This window comes from Cyprinus carpio, chromosome A22, assembly GCF_018340385.1.
Source record: "Cyprinus carpio isolate SPL01 chromosome A22, ASM1834038v1, whole genome shotgun sequence".
Lineage (NCBI taxonomy): Eukaryota > Metazoa > Chordata > Actinopteri > Cypriniformes > Cyprinidae > Cyprinus > Cyprinus carpio.
Window position 1 is genome coordinate 15104080 of NC_056593.1, and position 23450 is coordinate 15127529.

The 23450-nt window shown below is 36.7% G+C and overlaps 1 protein-coding gene across 2 annotated transcripts; it reads right to left on the bottom strand.

Annotated features, from left to right (window-relative positions):
* Positions 1-3515: 3515 nt before the first annotated feature.
* LOC122134910 (collagen alpha-1(VIII) chain-like) lies at positions 3516-22307 on the bottom strand. Of its 2 annotated transcripts, XM_042712016.1 has the most exons (3): positions 22199-22307; positions 6376-6682; positions 3516-5592 (listed from the first exon to the last, which is right to left on the bottom strand). In XM_042712016.1, exons 2-3 carry the CDS (start codon positions 6677-6679, stop codon positions 3683-3685), a joined length of 2214 nt encoding a protein of 737 aa, XP_042567950.1. In that variant the 5' UTR covers positions 6680-6682; positions 22199-22307; the 3' UTR covers positions 3516-3682. The 2 variants fall into 2 exon arrangements, with proteins under 2 accessions (XP_042567950.1, XP_042567949.1); XM_042712015.1 differs by lacking the exon at positions 22199-22307 and having other exon boundaries at positions 6376-6714.
* Between the last annotated feature and the right edge of the window lie 1143 nt (positions 22308-23450).

The window sequence follows — 23450 nt, forward strand, 5'->3', positions numbered from 1 at the left end:
CTGGCAATTTCGAATGACATGCAAAATTTTGCTTTCATCCGAAAAAAGTTACTTTGGACCCTGACTGAAGTCCAGTGCTGCTTCTCTGTAGCCCAGGTCAGGCGCTTCCTGCCGCTGTTTTGCGTTCAGCACACGCGTGTGCAATGTTTCTATACGCAAGCAAACCAACCCCACTCAGTCCACTGCTTCCGCAGGTCCCCCAAGGTCTGGAATCGGTCCTTCTCCACAATCTTTCCGGTCAATTCTCGTTGTGCAGCGTTTTTTGCCAACAACTTCAAGACTTCCCACTGAGGTGACTTGATACAGCACTCTGGGAACATAACTGAAGTTCAGAAATCACTGTGTATTCTACACAATGATCACTTATGGGTGTTACACTCACTATTTACAACATTACTTATATTCATCACTGCTCATTGCACTCAGCTGTCCCCTGCGTCATTAATCATGCACGCAGCTCATTTGTATTACCTGGTTGTTTCTGTCTGTGTCACAGTCCTTGTGTATTATATCGTGTTTCCTGCTGATGGACTGATTACCTTTGCCATGTTTTCTGATTTACATTACACCTTTTTGTGTGCGTGTTGACAGAAGGACTGTCACAACTTAGATCCACGTATAATGTTTTTTACATCCCCCAGCCTAATGAACTTTTTCACAATATGCTAATTTTTTGAGAAGGACCTGTACATTCTGAATTTAAGTTGGCTTTGGTGTTGATGTCTTTTATTTTTTTATGTTGGCTTAATTTTAATGAACTTTTTCTCTTTTTTTGTTTTTTTTTTTTATTTATATTTAGGTGTTTTGATTTTTTTTTTTTTCGGGCCGCTGCCGTCCAGGAGGACTTGTTGTTAAAAATTCAAAATAGTTTTTTAAGGCGGTGCCCGAGGGCTGTTGCCCGAGGCACATTATAGGATGCCACTGTTTCCACCAATCCTTGCACAAGTTAAGGTTACGCATGATGACGGAAGCACGTTAGTGTGAGCCCTCCCGGAACTCATTAGCCACGTTTCCACTGTCAGGCCAAAAGCGGGCATGCTAGTGAGTACCAGGGCCAGTCGCGTTTCCACTGTCGCTTCTGGGGCTTGATTGTGCCTCGTCGGTGCTTCCTCTGGGCCAACGGCCTGGGTTTTTTGGCCCAACGAAAACCTTGGGCCAAAGCGGGCCACCTGGGGATAGAGGAGTGGTTATGAACAAAGGCGTTATTTCTCCACGTCTGGAGAGCGTCAGCGTCAGTGCCGCAGATAATTTCATAAAGCTAACAGCTATAACACCAGCATTAAAAACTTTTTAAAATAAGTTGAATCTTTTGTGCATGGGGTGAATTTATTTATGCTCAAAATTCACTTTCAGTCAGCAGCGAGTGTTTGAAATATATATATATAGACTCACCATATATTTATAAGCATTACATGCATCCGACTATGGATTATTAACGTCACAACACCATACATGAGGTAAATGGGAACCATATGAAAGAAATCAGAACCATACAAGGCAGAAATATTTATAAGCGTCAGCTTCTTATTCTCTATCACAATCGTGTATTTATTTAGTAACATTTTATCTCCACTTAGCCTATGTCATAAAAATATAATCATGTTTTTTGTTCGGGAGCTTTAATAAAAATATAGAAATGATCATTCTTTCTAAATGTGATCTATATAGGCTACTGTTGCTACAAATAAACAGGAACAGACTCGACTGAATAAGCAGGTTATGTTCATAATGCTTTATTTCTGTGTGAATAATTTTCAATCATGATAACTTAATTATGATCAATGTATCACTTATTATAGTAAAACATCAATGCTTTTTAATTTAAATATTTAACAAAGCATTCAAACTAAGGGCCGCTTTTATCATTTTCTTTTTTATGATCGCACTAGTTCCAGTGACGACTTCTTACTAGTTTTCTGATAACTTCTCTTTGTTGGTGAAATGGTAGGGTTTTCTGAGAGGCGTGTAAAGGGCGGGTTTTGGTGAAGTGCAGTAGAACTTCCGGTCCGACTGTGGAAATGCAGAGCTATTTTGGCCTCGGTGCTACAGGTCCAAGGCTCTTAGCCCCGTCCGGCCCGTTTAAAGCACTGGCCAGCATTGGTCAGACAGTGGAAAAGCGCCTATTGAGATACCATTGCTGTGCCTGCAGTTAGAAAAAAAAAAGGTAGTCAATGAGAGTACTCGGGGCGATTCTTAGTCTGACAGAAATCGCCCAAAAAAGAGGTGGTACTACACAAAATGCGACTCGACACTGATTGGACTATTTAGAGGCAGAATAAACAGTCTAGAATAGTGGGCGTGTCAGTGGCGCTCGTAATAAAGCAGTGAATGTTCTGTCCAGAAATGACGCTGATCGACAGAACAACTTTATATTTACAATACGTTGCAATCTCTCCAAAATAGATAAGGACAACTCTCACACCTGAATTAGGAGCTGTTCTTTACGTGCCTAATTAGCCTTTTGCTTCTAGCACCTGATGGATGTGTTCATACACAGCAAACCTTCAGAAGGCGGGACCAGCTTTAAAACTACAACATTAATTGGTTTAATTGCAGGGGAGTGACAATTCAACTATATCCAGTGAACAGTGAAGCTAGTATTCTGCTGCCTGTCTTGACTGGTGGACTAGGGGATATGGAGGGCTTCAGCTCAGTGTCTGGCTAAGTGTATAATATCCAGAATTCCTTAGGTCAACATAAAGACTGAAAGCAGGGATTCTGTATTTTTTGTGGAACTCCCTAATTACAAATCCACACAATTTCAGTCAATTCAATTTATTAAAAAACAACAACGACATTAAATCTTTACTCCATATATGTTTAACAGTTTAGCACCATTGTCAAAAATAACAGAATAAATTCCTCTTTTTTTGTGCCCCACCATCTTTTTGCACATATACAAATTTAGTCAATCAGTAGTAAAACTAAAAATAAATTACAGAGAGGTTCCTAAGACTATTTGAATTTAACTTAGAGTGTCCATGTGGCCTTATCAACTTTTATATAATAATATTGTACTTTGAGTATGTTTTGATAAACAATGACCTGATGTAGTCTACTCAAATCAGTTGGGTATGAAAAAACCTAAATGTAAGGTTCGGGACATTTCTGATATGTATTTTACTGACATTTTTAGTTAATGAGATCACTAAAAAAAAGTAAAATCTAAAAAACATAACACTTATGTGCTCACATACTTTCTTTAAGTTCATTGAGATGGCAAAATGAGAAACTAAGACAGCAGAAAAATAGTGCATATCCAACAATCTGAACATTCTTCAATATGACATATATCAATATCACATCATTTTACATTGATATGTAGTCAATGTGACCCCATCTATATACAATCAATATACTATCAAACAATACAAAATATGCAAATAAATAATGTGATAAGAGTTCTAACAAAGTACTAACCATATGGATGAATGGATAATGTAAGACTGTTTCAAATAATGTAAGTATGTGTATGTGTAAAACATACATTTAACATTATTTTAATATATATTCCTTTGCCACTGTACCACAATATGCTATAAAAATCACTGAATCTATGTGACTTAATTGTCAGTTACCTTTTCAGTTCAAACATAACAACTGGCTCTGTACTGATGGCACATACAGTTAACGTTAGAAAAATGTAGCACTGATTTTATACGAGTGACTTTTTTTCACAAATTCACATGGGATATAACAAATATCCAGAGAATGATGAGTGGACATATGGACCAGCATAAAGTCCTGCAGCTTGGTCTGATGGTAACTGGATATGAACAGTGTCTCCAACTTGTAAGGGGAGCACTGCACTCCCTGATGCCTGATCCAGGTAACTTTTTTTGTATTCATCATATGTATACATAACTGGCTCATTGTTCCTGTACAATGCCACCCATACATTGTTTCCTTTGCAATTAACATGGTAAACAAAGTAGTAAATTCCAGGTATTTTGCAAGTGAAGATGCCAGTTTGAGAGTTGTAATTCTGGTTACCATTATATAAAATCGTGTTGAAGACAACAGGTTGCCCAACTGGAGGAAATGGTGTTGTCAGCTGAGCTGTAAAAGCAGGCATCTCTATGCCATTACTATCAATATCGGCTCTTCCAGGCTTTTCTTTCTTGTAACCACCTTTTGCCCCATCTAGCCCAGGACCTGTCTCAGGAAGGATTTGCCCGATAAATGGAGATTGAGCAGGAGGTCCTGGTAGGCCAGGTGGGCCAGGAGGACCAGGTATTCCAGGTTGACCTGGGGGCCCACCAGCTCCAGGTATACCAGGTGGGCCTGATGGGCCTGGAAGCCCAGGTTTTCCCTCGCCTGGCATTCCAGGTTTTCCTGGTGGTCCATATTCCCCTTTTGGGCCTGGTAGACCAGGTGGGCCTATTGGTCCTGCTTGACCCATTAATCCTGGGATTCCCATAGACCCTGGGTGACCTTTCTCTCCTGGGAATCCAATTTCTCCTTTTGCGCCAGGCTTTCCAAGGGCTCCAGGTAGGCCAGGTAAGCCTTTATGTCCATTTTCACCTTTAGGTCCTATGGGACCCGGTAAGCCTCTAGGTCCTGGTTGCCCCAATTCTCCTGGGAATCCTGGCTTGGCTGGAAATCCTGGAGGCCCTGGTTCACCTTTTGGACCAAGTTGTCCCTTAGGTCCTACTGCACCAACCTCTCCTTTTGGACCAGGGAAACCAATACCTCCAGGTTGTCCTAAGAGACCTGGAGGTCCTGGAAGGCCACTTGGCCCTGGTGGTCCAGTCATTCCAGGAAGACCACCGTGACCCTTTTCACCTTTAGGGCCTTGGGGGCCAGGTAAACCACCATGCCCTTTTTCCCCTTTAGGGCCAGGATATCCAGGTTTGCCAAAACCAGGCAAGCCTGGATTTCCAGGTAAACCAGAGGGACCTGGCTCGCCCCTTCCACCTGGAAGACCTGGTTTCCCTGGCAAGCCATCCAAACCAGGTTTGCCAAAGCCTGGTAGTCCTGATGGTCCTGGTGGTCCTCTCTCCCCTGGGTCTCCTGCCAATCCTGGTTCTCCAGGTGCACCAGGTTTACCTTGCCCTCCAGGAGCACCAGGTAGTCCATTCAGTCCTGGTTTGCCAACTCCTGGTAGTCCTACTTGTCCTGGAGGTCCTGGAGGTCCAGGATGTCCCTTTACTCCTGGCAGTCCTGGGAGGCCAATCCCATTCTCACCTTTTGGCCCAGGGAGACCATGGTTACCAGGGAATCCTTTTTGTCCAGGTTCTCCACGAGGTCCAGGTTGTCCTGGAAGTCCTTGTGCACCTGGATTTGACACACCTGGTAAGCCATGTGGCCCGGGAAGACCTGGAGGTCCTGGCATTCCTATTGGCCCTTCGCCACCAATTGGTCCCAACTCACCCTTCGGTCCTGGTAAACCTATACTTCCAGGTTTTCCTGGTAAACCCGGCATTCCTGGCTTTCCAATTCCTGGGAGTCCTGGTGGACCCTGAGGACCAGGTTTACCTGTAGGTCCTGGGATACCATGACCAGGAAGTCCAGGAGGGCCCTGAGGCCCTGGAAGTCCCTTAGGACCAGGCTCACCAGGAGGACCTTTCTCTCCTCTTGGAATGGTTTCACCTGCAAAAAAGTAACAGTCATGGTCACAATAACGGTCAACACTTGTTCATAAACACACACACACACATTATTTTTCTGAAAGTTAAAATAATGAATAAAAAGTCAATAAATGTATTCTTGGACCAAAAATATGTTCAGTATAAATCAATTGTATGAATTTTACCTACTGAGTGAATACAACAGAGCTAAAATTACAATAAACAAAAAAATAACTACAAATAATCTACACACACACACATACATTCAAAAACACCCTCATAAACCTCATTAAAATCTGATGGCAGGTGTATTCATGAGGTTAATTTATCAGAAAGATTAAAAATGGTTTCTGTCAACTAGCTTTTGTCAACATTGCAGCTTTAAGCCCAAAGTATACTATCAACATCCTCATCCCACAATGGTCCACACACTGTCTGCATGACACAATTTTTGTCACCAGAAGTGTCTGCAGATGTCCGCACACAATGTCAGTGTACAGCCCAATTTTTGTGACTGCACAGACGGGCTGTGTACAGCAGCATAGGTGCGAGCTGAATGTTGAGATAGAACTAGTCTAGGTGGTACTGCACATGTGTTGAGCTTGTCCATCTGCGCTCATCTGCTGTGCGGATGCAGCTGTGTGCAAGACAGAACGCGGAAACTGAAGTGCTTTACAGCTCATTTTAAATGATCATGTGGAGTGAATTTTTTAAAGTACCAAGATTCCATGTAGTCTCTAAATGAATATGATTTTATAAAAGCTGCAAGCAAAATAATTATAAAGGAATTTGATAAATTACCAACCTTTTCCTACAATAGGTTTACCCATGTGCATGGGTATCTGTGGACGTTCTTTTGCATACTGTGGAAGCAAAGGCATCTCATTTCCATATGGTAAGTGTGCCGTTTCCTTTCCATGGTAATGGTATTGGGGTGTTTGATGGGGTATCCCCTCATTGCCATGTGACAGAAGAGGTAACTGTGGCAGAGGCTGGTGCTGTTGGGGGGGTGACTTGTGACCATAAAATGCCCCTGCATGGATATGATATAGCAGACAGAATTGCTCCACAAGTACAAACAAGCGGGCAGAGAGGAGAGGCCCAGCCATGTCCTGTGGAATGGAGCATAGGAGAGAAGTTTAATTGTTTTGGAAAATGACAGGAAAGCTAGCAATAAAGGGCTGACACCAAAGTGTAGTGAAAGGACTTCTATTGTTTTAGAGAAGTCAGGTTAAAGTGTTGACACCCATGTGGTCATTGTCCATTCCATAACTGACCAATCAACTATCATTTCAGATTGCTGAATAATTTTATTAATTTTACAGTGCCTAAAATGTCAATATAGTCAATGCTTAATTCTGGAAAATTTCTGTTACTAATTTCTGTTACTTTTCTAAATAAGTCTTATCAGAAAATCATTGTTTGCAACAAAAACAACCATGAATTATGAATGTTAAACCATTTTCCAATGCTCAAATGTATATGCGATACTACACACAACAAGGAACAGAGAAATGTTTGGTGAACTTCTTTATACATTTGTTTAGTACTAATAGCATCTATACTACTGCTTGGCATTGTTGACTGGTCAGCAGTAGTTTCCAAACAACTAGTAGGTGTCATTAACATAATAAAATTGCATTGTTGACTGGTCAGCAGTAGTTTCCAAACAACTAGTAGGTGTCATTAACATATCTTAATGATGATAAAGACCGAGGTCATTGTTTTTTCAGCCCGAGTGAAATGGTCCCAGTGCACATGCCCAGACTTGGGGAGTCTATATCCCTTTAAAGGCCGTGTTGCATGGTTAATTTTTCAACGAATTTGTGCAATTTGCTTGTTGGTAATGAACATTTAAACTGTTATCCATTGTATTTTATGTTGTTGGGTATCACAAAATGGAATAAAATACCAAAAAGTAGGTACTATCTTACAGCGGTTTGCAACGATTCTCCTTTCCCCCACAATGCATTGCATTACGTCACATTGGGGAGAGAATTTACCAAAGCCCGCCTTGAGAGCGACTAGAGAGACGAGTAGTAGACAGATAGCGCAGATTATAGATAAATACATAGATATAGATAGATAGACAGACAGATAGATCGATGGATAGATATCGACCAACAGCGACCAAACGCACTCACTTCCTACAGCACCATCTTTCCAACGCAGTTTCCACACAAGCACCAGCCAAAACATAGCGACAGGACACGCGGCTACGTTTGCAACAACATTTTCACTAGGAGGAAGAGATAATAAACGCTTAGAAACGCCCATATAGCTAGTATGATGCTTTCTATTTCTAGATGACAAAGACAAAGTTCACCAGTACGACACTATGACAAAGGTTACTGTAGGGCTGGACAATATATCGAACGATATGACGCATGTGTATCTCGTCAGTAAAGCCGGTTCCCATGATTAGCGGTAAATCCCCATCACCTGCTTTCAAATGGAGCTGCAGTTAATACACAGAGCCGTAGTTTCACTGAGAAGCTACGCTAATCGAGTTCATTATTGAAGAGATGATCGCCTTTGATAATAAACTCGATTTATAGCGTAGCTTGTCAGTGAACTACGGCTCTGTGTATTAACTGCAGCTCCATTTGAAAGCAGGTGATGGGATTTACCGCTAATCATGGAACCGGCTTTACTGACGAGATGCAACATGGTCATATCGTTCGATATATTGTCCAGCCCTAGGTTACTGGTACTTATCTGAACTAACGTCATGATGACTCACTGCCACTAGATATAAAGAAAACGTTTATTTGTCAACTCGGTGCTATCCAATGACAGTAAAAAAAAAAAAAAAAAAAAAAAAAAAAAAAAAAAAAAATATATTATATATTCTATAATATATATATATAAATATATATTATATATATAATATATATATATATATATATATATATATATATGTGTGTGTGTCGTTTATTGTACACTGCTGCTCGTAGACTAGCTCCAGTGCTCATTGCTGCATTGCTAAATGATAGCAACTCACCAGGGACAACTTCACCAACTCTCCACTCATTCTCCTCGGACCATGCATTTTAATTGGCTTTGACGGCCATCAGTTCTGGCAATTCCTCATTTGCTCTCTCACGTCTGGCTGGTTCAAAGTTATAGGGCTGCGGGCCATCATACATGTTGGCTCTTGCCCACCTCTTCCTCATCCCAGTTTTTTATCGCAACGTTACATTGTCCTAAAATCGTTTTTTCAACATGTACCACTTGCATAAACACTGCGTCCGTAGGCAGTATTATCCATAGTCATTGTTGTTTCACGTCCTGTGTGACGTCGGAACTCGGAGTACATCGATCTAGTACGAGTTCACGGGTGGGAAGTCACGGGTTTGACTGCCGTTCCAGTGCACTTTCACGGGTTTAAGGTTGGAAAAACACGGGTTACAGCTTGCCTGGAACGCGGCATCATACTAGGCTGCGACTACCTTTCCTCGACTTCTCCCCAACGTGACGTCATCACCCGAATTGCGTAAAAAAAACCCGTTAATACCAAAAACGTAAAAAAACTGGTCTTTAAGGCCATTTTTGGACATTTTAAAAATGATATACATATCTTGAGTGATTTTATGTACCCATTAATCGACAGTGGTGGTTAACCTGCAACATGGGCTTTAAATCTACAGGAGTACGGAACTTAGGTGTTCTTGTTGACCAGTCTTTAAAGTTTGATAAACACATCTCATCTGTAGTCAGTTCCTTTTCTACCAACTTCGCTTACTATAAAATCAAAGGCTTTCTCACTCCAATAACTCTGGAAATGGCGGTTCATGCCTTCATCACGTGTCGGACGTTTTGGATTATTGCAAACTCACTATATTGCGGTATATCAGATTCTCAAATCTCCCGCTTCTTTCAGCTAGTCCAAAATGCTGGGCGGCCAGAACTCATCCATAATTGTCGCCAATATGATCATATCTCTCCCCATCCTCAGAATCTTTACATTGGTTACCAGTCCGGCAGAGAATAGATTTTAAATTCTTCTCTTTGTCTTCAAATCTTTTACACAACCTAGCACCGGTTTATCTCTCTGAACTTATTCATCCGTACATTCTGTCTAGAAGTCTCAGATCCCATGGCCAGGCGCTGCTGTAGTCCCTCGTGTCAGACTTAAGCGTAGAGGGGAGCGTGCTTTTGCGGTGGCAAGACCTTGTCTGTGGAACACCATGCCTCTAGAGATCAGAAACGGCTCCCAACCTCTCTGGTTTTTAAGTCTCTGGTCAAAACTTATCTATTCTCGTTAGCATATTGATTACTTTTCTTAGACTGTTCTTATTATTTTACATTTGTTTTATTGATTTATAATTAATCTTAGCTTAGTTGTTCTCTATGTGCTTATGTGTGTTTTGCTGCTGTTTTATATGCTTGTTCTGTAAAGCACTTTGGTCTGTCTAGCGGCTGTTTAAATGTGCTATATAAATAAATGAACTTGAACTTGAACTTCATAATAACACTTATGTATTAATTTGTTTCAAATCAAGTTATGGGAGAACAATAAATAAATGGTATTTTTGAACTTGGGAGGACACCTTAAGGGTTAGTTCACCCAAAAATGAAAATTAGCCCATAAATTACTCACCTTCAAGTCATCCTAGGTGTATATGATTTTCTTCTTTCAGACAAATCCAGTCGGAGTTATATATATAAAAAATTGTCTTTGATCTTTCAAGCTGTTTAATGCCACTCAGTTTGTGTTGCATGCAACATTTCAAAAGAAGTTAAATAAAAAGCGCCCATCCATTTAAAAAAACGGCTCCAGGGGGTGAACAAAGGTCTCCTGTAACAAATTGATGTGTTTTTGTAAGAAAAATATCCATATTCAAAACGTAATAATCACTTTATTGTAGCTTGCACCAACAGTTGTACATGGAAGCAGCTTCGGGCTGATGACATATGAGCTCGGCATTGCTCACGCACCGGGGAGTCTCGTGAAAACCAACGTTTGTTAACAGGAGCAAAGGAAGCAAAGTTTCCTTACTTTAGCAAAGGAGAACCAGTCTCCTCTTCGCTTATATCAAAATCCTCTGACATTCTTCTTTACAAATACTCATTTTTTACTTCCAATCAATGACTGTTGTTTTGTTTTGATCTCTCCCCTGTGCTTCCGTGTGCATGACTTCTGAGCTGCGTATGCGCAAAGCCGAACTCATACGTCATCCACCCGGAACTGCTTCTGTTTACAACAGTGAGCGCAAGCTACATTAAAGTGATTTTTACGTTTTAAATACAGATATTTTTCTTACAAAAACACATTGATTCGCTAGAGGAGGCCTTTGTTCACCCGGATGGATGGGTGCTTTTTATTTTAATTCTTTAGGACTGATGCATGCAACACCCGCTGAGTGGCATTAAACAGCTTGAAAGACCAAAGACAATTTTTTATATAACTCCGACTGAATTCATCTGAAAGAAAAATGTGATGAAAGTGATGTGACATACAGCCAAGTATGGTGACCTATACTCAGAATTTGTGCTCTGCATTTAACCCATCCAAAGTGCACACACACAGAGGTGAATTTAAACCATGAGCAGTGGGCAGCCATTTATGATGCGGCGCCCGGGGAGCAGTTGGGGGTTCAGTGCCTTGCTCAAGGGCACCTCAGTCGTGCTATTGCTGGCCCGAGACTCGAACCCACAACCTTAGGGTTAGGAGTCAACCTCTCTAACCGATACAGTGATCTGTAATTAAAGAGCGCTGAGAATTGTATTATTTTGCTATAAAACTGACAGATTTTGACTTTGGAATATCTCCCGGTGCTCCCAATCTGGGCCATTTGCATGTGCAAAAGGCCAGAATAAACTCTCAAAATATTTTAACTTTAATCTTTATTCTCGAAACATTTCAACTTTATTCTCATAATATTTCGACTTTATTCTTGAAAAATTTTGATTTTATTCTCGTAATATTTCGACTTTATTCTCGAAACATTTCAACTTTATTCTCATAATTTTTTGACTTTATTATCGTAATATTTCGACTTTTTTTTTTTTGACTTTATTATTTATTCTTGAAATATTATGAACTTTTATCTCGTTATCTTAGATTATTATTTTTTTTTACGAAACATTTCAACTTTATTCTCATAATTTTTTGACTTTATTATCGTAATATTTCGACTTGGCACAGTATATGGACTGCATTACTTTATCTTAGAACAGCAACATATAAATACATTCATTTATGACTTGAAATATTAATTTTCAGCTCTAGATAGGATCTTAAAATAATGACCAACTGATTTTACATTATTCCTTATATATTCTATGCAAAAAGTTCAGCACAAAAATATAAAAAATAGCACAATTAAGTTAATAATGTTTGAAGTTTCTTAAATTATTTCTGTGTTAAAAAGAGTTTTGTTTGCACTAACATAGCAAAACATTTGTTATACTTAAACATGACCATTAGATGTCAGTAACTGCTCACATATGAATACTGTTTGGAAGTTTGTGTGTGTGGATCAAGGGGCCTTAACTACACATACACCATCTGACTGCAAATAATCCTGAGCAACTGCCTTTGAAATTAGTGGTAATGCTAACAATTTGCTTTCTTCAAATCAGAAGAGAAAGCAAACTGTTAGCATTGTTCCTTAACCCATTATTCATTGTTTTTTGCATCAGACATAAACCTTAAAAATCATCAGCTGATGAGTCATAAATATGTAAACTGCTACCACATGATGGCATCTTTACAAAACTTTATTTCCTGCAAGTAACACAAATGCAAAAAAGTCCACACATTATCATGCTGTCTAATTATCAGAACATTATCGCACAAACAAATCTATTTTTTTTTTTTTTACTTTTGTTCTTATTCTTTCTGTTGTCTTTAGAACCATGTCCTCTCAGGTCTGTCCTGAAGCTGTGATGAATGGGAAACCCAACCACTCAGATACAAAGCGTTGGCATTTTTCGCACCCAACCGATAGCTATGCTAAAATACAAAATATGAGCCTAAACCAAAACCGACCCCAGAATGGAGGAGGCATCCTGATTTGATTGAGTGTGGAAAAATCTTAAAAGCTGGAATGCTTTTTAGTGAGCCGGGTTTTGATTCTAATACATACAGATGTATTGGGATCAGTGTGTGGGGGTTGGATGCCAGAGCTTTGATTTCCTTTTGTGAGCTACTGTAAATGGAGATCTCGACTGATCCACATGAACAGACCAAAAAGACAAAGTAACACATAAACCATTTTTCTTGGGATGCTGCCAGTCAGGTTAACTGTGACTCCAAAGGTACTTTCCACGTCTTTTACATCTCTAAACCTACTCCAGTATCATCTGTTCAAACCTTATTCTGTATTTAGTTTCTATAAGGGAGAGCATACACCTTTTTAAGGCAGTAATGTATGTATTTAAATAATAATAAGAAGAAGAATGATGATGAATAAAAAAAAAATACACTATCGTGAATGACCATTTACAGCACACACACACAAAAAAGGCAAATTTTTAATACATTTTTACAATTTTTAATTGTATTTATTTGAATTTTTACATTATCTTTGAATAATTTTGGACACTTTAAAACTGATGACAGAGTTTCAATCAAATATACTATCAATAACAATTATCAATATATTATGCAACAGTATAAAGCTTTTTTTTTTATTAATCAATAAAAAATGCATATTTGCATTTTTTTATGGAAAATGGATTAAGCAAGCAGAAATGCAATTTATAAAAAATGCAATTCATTAATGTATTATTTAGTGCTAAATTTTAAACATTTCCTCTTAAAAGTTCTGTATGTACTGTATATATATTGGCCCCCTTCCTGATATCTTTTTTTTTTTTTGCATGTTTGTCACTCTTTAATGTTTCAGATCATCAGACAAATTTAAATATTAGTAAAAGATAACACAAGTAAACACAACATATAGTTTTTAAATGAAGGTTTTTATTATTAAGGGAAAACAAAATCCAAAACAACATGGCCCTGTGTGAAAAAGTGTTTGCCCCCTAAACCTAATAACTGGTTGGGCCACCCTTAGCAGCAACAACTGCAATCAAGCATTTGTGATAACTTGCAATGAGTCTGTTACAGTGCTGTGGAGGAATTTTGGTCCACTCATTTATGCAGAAACAATTTGTCATTAGTGATTATTTACATTTTATTTTTGAAATGATAAATAATTTATTCAATAGATAGTTATTTTTAAGGGGCATTCCTAGTTTTCCATAGGCTACATCACATTCATTCATTCCTTAGTTCCCTCATCCATTGGGCACCGAACACAAAACAAACATTTCATTCCTCAGAAATTAATTTAATTCCTCAGGCCTCCCTAATTTATAACTCCACCTAGTGATTTGTTTTCAGAGGATCTTGTGTCATTATTAGTGCTGACTACGCTCAGCCTAGAATTCTTAACTTTGGAAAAACAACTCATTCACTGTGTTTGTTTGGTGAGTGTGGAGTGTAAGTGTGGGTGTATATAATGTTCTATATTTTTAAATGTTTTGTGGGTATAAAATGTGTCTTTTTATTTTGGAATTTCTCAATTACTGCTGGCCATGTCTGAAAAATATTAAGTGATACAGAATGCCATAATCAATAGCTCTTATTTGCATTCATGGTACCTACCCAGCATAAATCACCAAGGAGATGCCAAAACAATCTCAGGAGAAGTAATTCAGGAGAGGTCATGGGACAAAAAACATGGCTTCCCAAAGCTTAATTCTGAAACCAACAACTTCACAACCTGGCTTGGTTGAATATCTATGCTTATATTTATTAAATTCACAAGGCTGAAACAAGCTTATCACATTGTTCCCTCTGGCCTACAGTTGGATGTTCAGGCATGCCAGAAAAAATAAAAATAAAAATAAAAAAATCCTGCAGATTTCAATGCTGAAACCAAAGGTCAAATGTGAAATATGTTGACAGGTGAGGGTCAAAACCACAAGGACAAGCATGACAGAACAACAGCAACCCTACACGTCCACTGCAGAGAGCAGGAACCAATGTTTTCCTCCACTCTTTTGGCCAAAATTTACAACCGCAGCGTTTGTCTGCTTGGTTTCATGCCACAGCTCTGTTATCGCCCTGCCCCGATTCTAATATAATCAAATTTCCATTCCTGCTTTTCTGACTGCTTCCAGATGTTTCACTTCAATTCACAATAAACAAATAAAGAAGAGCATGCTGGGTGTCAACCATATAATCATTGCTGGCATGAAAGAAGGTTATATGCTCAGCTCTACATTAGTTAGGGCTTTTCTATGATTTCTGCCAGCAGTGTCTATATATATTAATTTTAAAAATAAATATTATATATTATAATAAATAATAAATATTAAATAAAAGTAAAATTATTATAATCATCTTTGTTTTTCAATAAAGCACAGTTTGGTTAGATTTGTCATGAAATTTAGACATTTTAATCTTAAATTGTCCAAAGTTGTGTCCAAATGTTAAACCTAAATTGGGGGTTCGTCCGGGATTGGAACCCAGTGCTTTTTGCACTGAGACACTTTCAGGGTTCTTATGTTCAAAAAATAAAATAAATTATTAGATTAAATTAAAAAGCAGCTGTAAACAACAGTTTTTGGTAAATTAATAAATTAATTAACAAAACCTCATATAGAGTGAATGTGTCTATATTGAACATACATTGATCTACTTGCTATGCTGTAAAAAATTGAATCGGCTAAATATTGCTAATTTGTGTCAAACCCAAAAGCAAGCCAGCATGATCAAATTCATTTTTTGCAACTGCCTGTATGACTAAAGGAATCTCTGCACTTTGGGTGATAGTCAATGTAATAAAATTATCAGAGGACACTTTGGATAAAAAGCATCTGTAACATGCCAAGTGAAACCCAATGAGATGGAATGGATGTGTATTAATTATTATTTTTTTAATAATAATGTTAATTTAGTACAGATGCATTCCCATAGTTCAAACTGTAGATCATTACACAAACAAAACCAAGGTCATGGGTTTGATTCCCAGGGAATGCTTGAACTGATAAAATGTATACCTTGAATGCAATGTAAGTTACTTTGGATAAAAGTGTCTGCAAAAATGAATATATTTAAATGATTAAAGAGAGAGAGAGAGAGAGAGAGAGAGAGAGAGAGAGAGAGAGAGACAAAATATAGGGTGTTGCTTTCCATTATGCTGACAAAGGGATTCATGATGCAATATTGCGGAGCTGCTGTTTCGGATCTGGCTACTGAATTAGAAGAACAGTCACCATGACAGTGATAATGACGTGCTGACAGTAAACAGCAGACCATTCTATGTTCCCACCCTACCAATTACTACAGGTCAAGCTTTCTCTGAAAGTGGGAAGAGTGAGAAAGTTTTTCAAGACATTTCTCCCATGAAGCACACACACATAGCTACAAGTTTACCTACACTCTTGAAAATAAAGGTTTTGTATTGGCATCCATGGTTTCATGAAGAACTTTTAACATCCATGGAAACTTTCAAATGCACCAAAGTTGAACAAAGTTGGTTTATTTAAAATGTTGAAAATTAAAAAAAAAAAAAAAAAAAATCTTTTAAGAACTATTCACTTAAAGGATCTTTAATGGCACAAAAATTGTTCATCCATGGCATCGCAGTGAAAAGCCCCTTTCCAATACTTTCACCCTCTCTGTTCCTCTCTGGTGGAATGAGTGGTCAATCTCTACCAGAAGTGCTGAGACCATCACATCTTTCAGGAAGCAGCAGAAGACACACCTCTTCTGAAATCAATTCACCACTAAACGCACTTTCACACTAAAAAAAAAACAAAACTATGTTTTTCTACTTTAGCTTGCTTTAATCTAATTGTCAAATAAGCATTGTATATAACGAATATTGATAGCTCCTTGACCAATTTTATTAGTCGCTTTGAATAAAACTATCTGCTAAATGCATGAATGTAAATGATTTGGAACCTTTATTTTTCCTTTATTAATTTAAATGACCATAAACCACATAGTATTGTTTTATATTAAACTCAAACCCAAAACCTAACCACACCCCTGCACCATAAAGAAAACTTTTTGCCTTTTTTTATAAAGAAGTCGCTATATTAAAGTTACACAATATTAACTGGCCATTGTACTGATATTCAGTGATATAGCTGAAATACACTGAGGTTGAGTTGCAATTATTCCTCAGGACAGCGGAATGCAGAATCAGCTAAGAGAATGGATGGTGAGCCAGAACTGATGCCTGCTGTAAAACACATTCTCTCACTCACTCAGCAACTCACACACTCGCTTTTCTCTCTCAGGTAGAAGGGAAGTTTTTCATGTAACCATATGTTTTAGTCTATGGGGATTTTGGGCAGAGATTTTGGGCAGTTTAAGCCATGATGAGGCAGCAGAAATCCTTTCTGTCTCCTCACTGTAAAAAAGAAATAGTTGAGAAAATGTAAAATAAGGCAACTTGATGCAGTAAGACTTGAGTTTTTCAACAATAGTTTTTTAGTTCTGCTCAGTAAAGATACTTTGTCAATCAATGTAAATTTGTTTGTTCATGCAATGCTGATTATCTTATTTTGCTAATAGAAAAATGATTGTCACAGCAACTGAAAAACCATTACTGTCATTGGGGATTTATTATTATTATTATTATTATTTTTTGCCTGAATGAAAAAAAAAAGTGTAAAAATTAATCACATAATCAAATTTATTTTTGTTTACAAATGCTGATGTTAATGGGCAACTTAGTTAAATAAGTAGACAACATTGTCTTTACTTGTAAAACAACTTACAAGACTAAGATATTCAGGAAAAAAGTGGTTGAAACATATTCTAGGCCTCAAAACTAGACACACTAACCTCAAGAATGGTAACAACCAACAAATGGTTCGTAAACTGGAAAATCTGCAATTGCATTTTTTACAGTGCTCTATGAAAAATGGAATGGGTGCCATTTGTGCCTGAAAATGACAGGAAAAAAATAAAGTTTTTAAACTTTTTTTTTTTCCCATCATTTAATTTGGAAAGGTTATGGCTGACCTTTTGAGAAAATCATATTTTTCCATCTCAGGAACTTGGTACCAAAACTTATTTTTCTACCAGCAGACTCTGGTATCACTAAGATTCTTGTGAAAATAAAATCAAAAATAAAAGAATAAAATAAAATAATAACACCAATGACATTTCTCTTTCCACACATTTTATAGAATGATCATTCAGTTCTACTACATTCAAAATGTTTTTGGGGTTGATTGTATATTAACAAATATGTAGCCACAGGTTTAAGGGGGTAAAACTAACTAAGACAGAATCTACTGTTTATCAGTGTTATTTTGGTACCATTAATACATTACTATATGTATATTAATATTTTGAAGTTTCTGCTTTTGTATTTTCCATTTTCCATTTTTTCCCAAATTTGTGATTATATTTTTGTGTGTTTTGTCAATTTTATTAGCTTTTTAATGTCTACATAGTTGTTATTAATTTTATTTCAGTTTTGGTTTGTTATTTTAGTACTTAAAGTCCCCCTGTGGTGAAAATCAAGTTTTTTATGTTGTTTATTTGTCTATGTGGTGTTTTTAACATGCTTTTAGACAAACCATGTGCCAATCCATTTATTAACACCATTGCTGAGTATTTTCTTAAAACTGTAGTTTCCCAAAGGCAGTCACAGAAATGCGGTTTGAAACAGCCTTTTTTTGTTGTTGTTGTTGCTATGTCACAAAATTTTATAAACCAATCGCGTCAAGGGATCCTATCCTTAGCATATCATTAACTGTGCTGCAAAGCAGAGGGTCTAGTGAGAAGGCAGCCAGGTTTATCCGGTAACAGTTATATTTTTTCTGTAGATGTTTCGCTAACTGTTAATATTTCCCCCTATTTTCACGATGTCATGTGCTGTTCGCGCTTATTTATTTGTATTTAGAACCACTAACTTGAATAATAACCCATGACAGCAGTGTAAAAGTAGCCCGGTGTCAGACGCACCTCTCCTGCATTGACAACCGCATATCATACACGTATGATCGCAGGCACGATTTGGAATCGCAAAATTGGCTGCATTTGAGTCTTCAAGGCATTTTGAGGACACAACATCGTCAAGTAAGTAAATTTAATGAATGTTACAGTATCCACTGTAATTGTCCGCTAGTAAAAACAGTTTTATCAGTCATTATCCGTGTACGAACCAGAGAAAACAGATAATATTACCTCATGAAGTTACCCATCAGTCTCCTTGCTTAAATTGAGCATACCAGCTTGTTTCTGGTTCAAACACGTATGGCTTAATTAAACCAATATTTCCACTTGCCAACACCGCCGTCATGTCATGGAGATGCTGTGCATTACCTTAAGAAAGTGAAACTCCTTTGTTTGGTCTTCCAAAAGAGGACACAACTACAAATCAGTGGTTAAGTTGTATTTAAAAACCTTGTTCCAGAACTGTTCAAACCAAATATTCAAGTGTGTGCAGCACATTTTATGGAGGACTGTTTTATGAACCTGGGAAAGTAGCCTACAATGCCGTCTGCACGCAAAGGCTGTTTCTATAAAGTGGGGCAGTTCTGCCTTTGCAAGGACAGTCTGGTGCTTCTGACTCACAGCCTGTAAGTACTTTTTCATATTTAAAAAATTTGCCACTGATGATTCAAACGCGAGTTTTGAGCAGTGTAAAGTAGAGCTTGTTGTTTGTCGTTTCTCCAATCACAAATGCAGACATGGTTTTATGTTTCACGGCACGATATGCAATGCAACACGTAAAAAGACAGTATAAGTCATTATAATAAGTAATTATGTCCCCACTGGATGCAACTAATGCTTCATTTGTAATGGGTTTTATTAGTGTTGTCTCGTCAAGGGACACACGGGATCACAGTATGGTAAGGCGTGTAACAATTCCGTCACACGCTTGAGGCATTCAGCCAATCACAACGCACTAGATAGCTGGCCAATCAGAGCACACCTCGCTTTTCAGAACGATGAGCTTTGTAATCGGCAAGTTTCAGAAAGGCGGGGCATAGAGGAGCAACAATAATGTAAAGTATGTGGAAAATAATGTTTTTTGAACCTTAAACTGCATAAACAAATTGCATTACACCAAATACACAAAATAATGTTATTTTTAGCAACATCATATGACCCCTTTAACGTGATTATTAAGTGCTTTGAAAAATAAATAGTCTAAGTGAGATATTGATGCAGATGTGAAGTCTGTTGTAGAGTATTTCTAAGTCAAAACTCAAATGTAAATGATAAAATCACAATTAGAAATGTACAAACATTTTTCAAACAACAATTTAAATGGTTCATTAAATAGCTATTCTTTGATAAAAAAGGATTGACCAGTACAATTCCTTAAATTAACTCACTGGCAATGTTTTATTTTGGTGGTGATATTGTAATTATGAAAGCTTGTTTCTCACATTTCTGACTTTTTTTCTCGCAATTGTGAGTTTACATCTTGCAATTCTGACTTTTTTCTCAGAATTAAGAGTTTATATCTTTCTATTCTGACCATACTTAATTGTGTTACAAAGTTAAAATTGTGAGTAATCGTGATTGTAAGAAAATAGTCTTTTTTTCCCTCAGAATTGGACTTGAAACTGTGAGTTTATGTCACAGTTCTGACTTTAAAAGTTGCAATATCTAGCTTTTACCACTCAATTCTGAGAGTGAAAAAAAACAAGATCAAACTGCTTTTTATGTTTTTTATTTGTTTTTGTTTTTTTTTATCATTGTGATAGACCTCTGGGCTTTTCTAGTTTTCCAGACAAAGTATAGATTTTTGATTAGCCCTGAGTCTTGTCAGATTTCAAATATCTGGCGTCTTAGAAACCAAATCTAAGCGGCGAGCCAAACCTCTCCTTAAACAGAGGACCGTTGCTCTGCCACATTTTGGTGTTCTTGTTTCAGTATGATGCTGATTTGACATGAGAAACTACTGCCAGGGAAGACCTGTAATTCTATAATCTACGAAGGGAAGATTTGTACGTACAGCTTTTGGCTTTCAGATAAAGGTCAGGACAATAACTGCATTCGGGATCCAAACTACAGTACGTGCTATTGAGAAAAAAATAATAATAATTACTTTTTACTTGTCACAAAACATTTCTAGGAAATAAAGCAAGCCAATCCATCTGAAATCCTACAAAATCGCAAGCAAGACTCGCCTTCCTTGGATTTCCCTTGTTTTCCTATTTGTGTAAGAGTGCATGACCTTCATTCAGATCAAAAACAAAGTTATAAAACATCAATCTGTTAAAAGCTGGAGGGAACTAAAGGAGGAACATTCACAGGTCAGGCTGCGTCTGTGACTGTTTAATGAATCAAGCTACTCAGGAAAGATCCAAAGAGAAAGAGACACAGCAGGGTTGTGAGGGTCATAAGGTTAATGTATGGAGGTAAAAGATGCTCTGCAGAGAAACAACTCTAAAAATGGAAAACGATCTAATGAGTCTAATGATTGAATTGAATTAGTCTAATGATTCATTCACTGACTGAATCATAAGCAGTTCTTCACTGTAATTCAACATGTATTGAAAATGTCACTGTGTAAAAAAAAAAAAAAAAAAAAAAAAAAAAAAAAAAAAAAAAAAAAAAAAAAAAAAAAAAACAAATTTATTGGTTTTTTAATTTTGTTCAACATGTATTGAAAATGTCACTGTGTAAGCAGTTTTTTGTTCAGAATGGTTTTCCTGTAAAGAAACATATATATATATTACATTAATTTATACCATATAATATATTTATTTATATATTTATATTTTTATTTTTATATATATTTATATTTTTTTTAATTATTTGACCAATATTTTTTCATATTTTGTCATATTTTTATATTTTATTTAATAACCGAACTTTTTCACAATTGGAAGTTATTTAAAAAAGAATGAAATTTACTTAAAAATGTACTGTTTTAGTATATTTATTATATATTATTATATAATATACTCAAATATATATATGTATATTGTGATTTCCATGCCAGAAAAATGATAAACCCTATGCTTTATCATGATTTTAAGATATTTCATTAAATAATAATAATAATAATAATAATAATAATAATAATACATTTCTGACAAATTTCTGTTTGGTTTAGTATATATATTCAGGACCAATTATTGTTCAAATATTAAAAGAAGCAGTAATGAAATCATTAAGGAACTGGAGCTGACAATCACTACAATCTTATATATACATATATACACACAAACACTACAATCTAATATTGAAATGATCTCCAAAACATTTTAATAACATCAACATATTTTACACTCCATGATTCACAATAAAAATGACCACCATTTTTTATTTTATTCAATACCATTTATTTTTGTCAGGCCTCTTCTTTAATATTACTTTTTTTTTTTCAAACAATGGAAACCCTGAAACATTGTGCACCTACTGCACAATATAGGCAATTTAAAATTGTGGAAATACTGAAAAATATAGGCAAATCCAAAAAAGAATGAATGAATGAATGAAAGAATCAAATCCAAAATGATGGATTAAAAAATACAAATGTAAAAAAAAAAAGAAGAAGAAAGAAAGAATTTAAGTGTGCACTCCCATTCAGATCAATATCAAGACTTAGAGCAGTATTTCAAGTTACTCATCATTTTATTTATTTTTCCCCCTGCAGCACGCATTACATATGTACAGCACTCACCTCTCTCTCTCCTGGCCTCTCTCTGTCTCTGTCTTCGGTTTATCTCTGAGAAGTGAGGAAAGAAGATCCAGAAGACAGAAGGAGAAATGCAGTTAAAGGCTTCAGGCAGCATGGTTTCCACTTTTATGGGCAGGCAGGAGGGACAAGGCGACTCCTCAAAGGAGGTGGGCAGAGGAAAAAGAAAGAAAGAGAGAGAGAAAAGCGATCATGTAAGCCTCCACCTAGGATGTTGATGTAGTAGCTATTATGTTCCGTTATGACAATTACCCACAGCAGCCTACATTATATTATTCAAGCCATTTAAAAACTTTTATATTAATTACACAGTAAATAAACTAAAATAATTTGACCAACAAGGACTGTTATTGACATTTAATTTAAGCTGACATACGGCAGTTTGTTTACTACCGTAATGTACAAAATAACAGACTAATATATTTATAAAAATATTTAGAGTATTGCATTATCTGTTAATTTGTCTATTTTTACTATTTCAGTAATGATAATATTTTCCTGTTACTCATCTCCACGCCAGTGGTGTTGTTTTGTTTCTGAAGGAATCTAGTGTTTAATGATTCAGTGACTCACTCTAACGCTCTGAATGAATCCATCGGTGCATCCAAAATCGTGTACTGTCTACACTACAGCACTACATTTGAATTTTAACTTACTTCACGACTGGGGAGCATTTGAATTTTAACTTACTTCTATTTAAAGAGTATCTGTACTTCATTATAGTTTCATTTTAAATGGGCGGTAATCAAATTACAGTTACATCTGAAAAGTATTTTACATTACTTGAATGTTAATGTCATTTATTTCATTTAAACATGAATATATTCCTGCAACCTACGAACAAGGCTATTTTATAAATCCTGTAGGCATCACAAAGTAGTTTAATAAGACTTGTGTTGTGTAATTTAGTACTTTTGAATTTTAACTTACTTCACGACTGGGGAGGCCTCTGATGTCCCATTGACTGCCTAGCAAATAACAGAGTCAAGGTCCATAAAAGGTATGAAAGTCGTCGTCAGAATACTCCATGTCCATAAATGGTATGAAAGTCGTCGTCAGAATACTCCATATACTCCAATACTTAGCCAAAGAAAACAAAAACTATGACTTTACTCAACAATTCCTTTGTCAACAGTCTCCTCTGTATTTTTCATATCACCGTATGCTCTTCTGTATCATCTGCACCACAAGAATGCACTGTTTCTACTTGTATTTAGCTTTGACTTGAAAGAAAACA

Excerpts from the sequence above, each read along its gene's own strand:
- LOC122134910 (XM_042712016.1), bottom strand. The coding sequence starts at position 6,679 with ATGGCTGGGCCTCTCCTCTCTGCCCGCTTGTTTGTACTTGTGGAGCAA. Across the intron at positions 5,593-6,375 it reads TAAACCTATTGTAGGAAAAG|GTGAAACCATTCCAAGAGGA; the intron begins GTTGGTAATTTA and ends ACTTTTTTGCAG.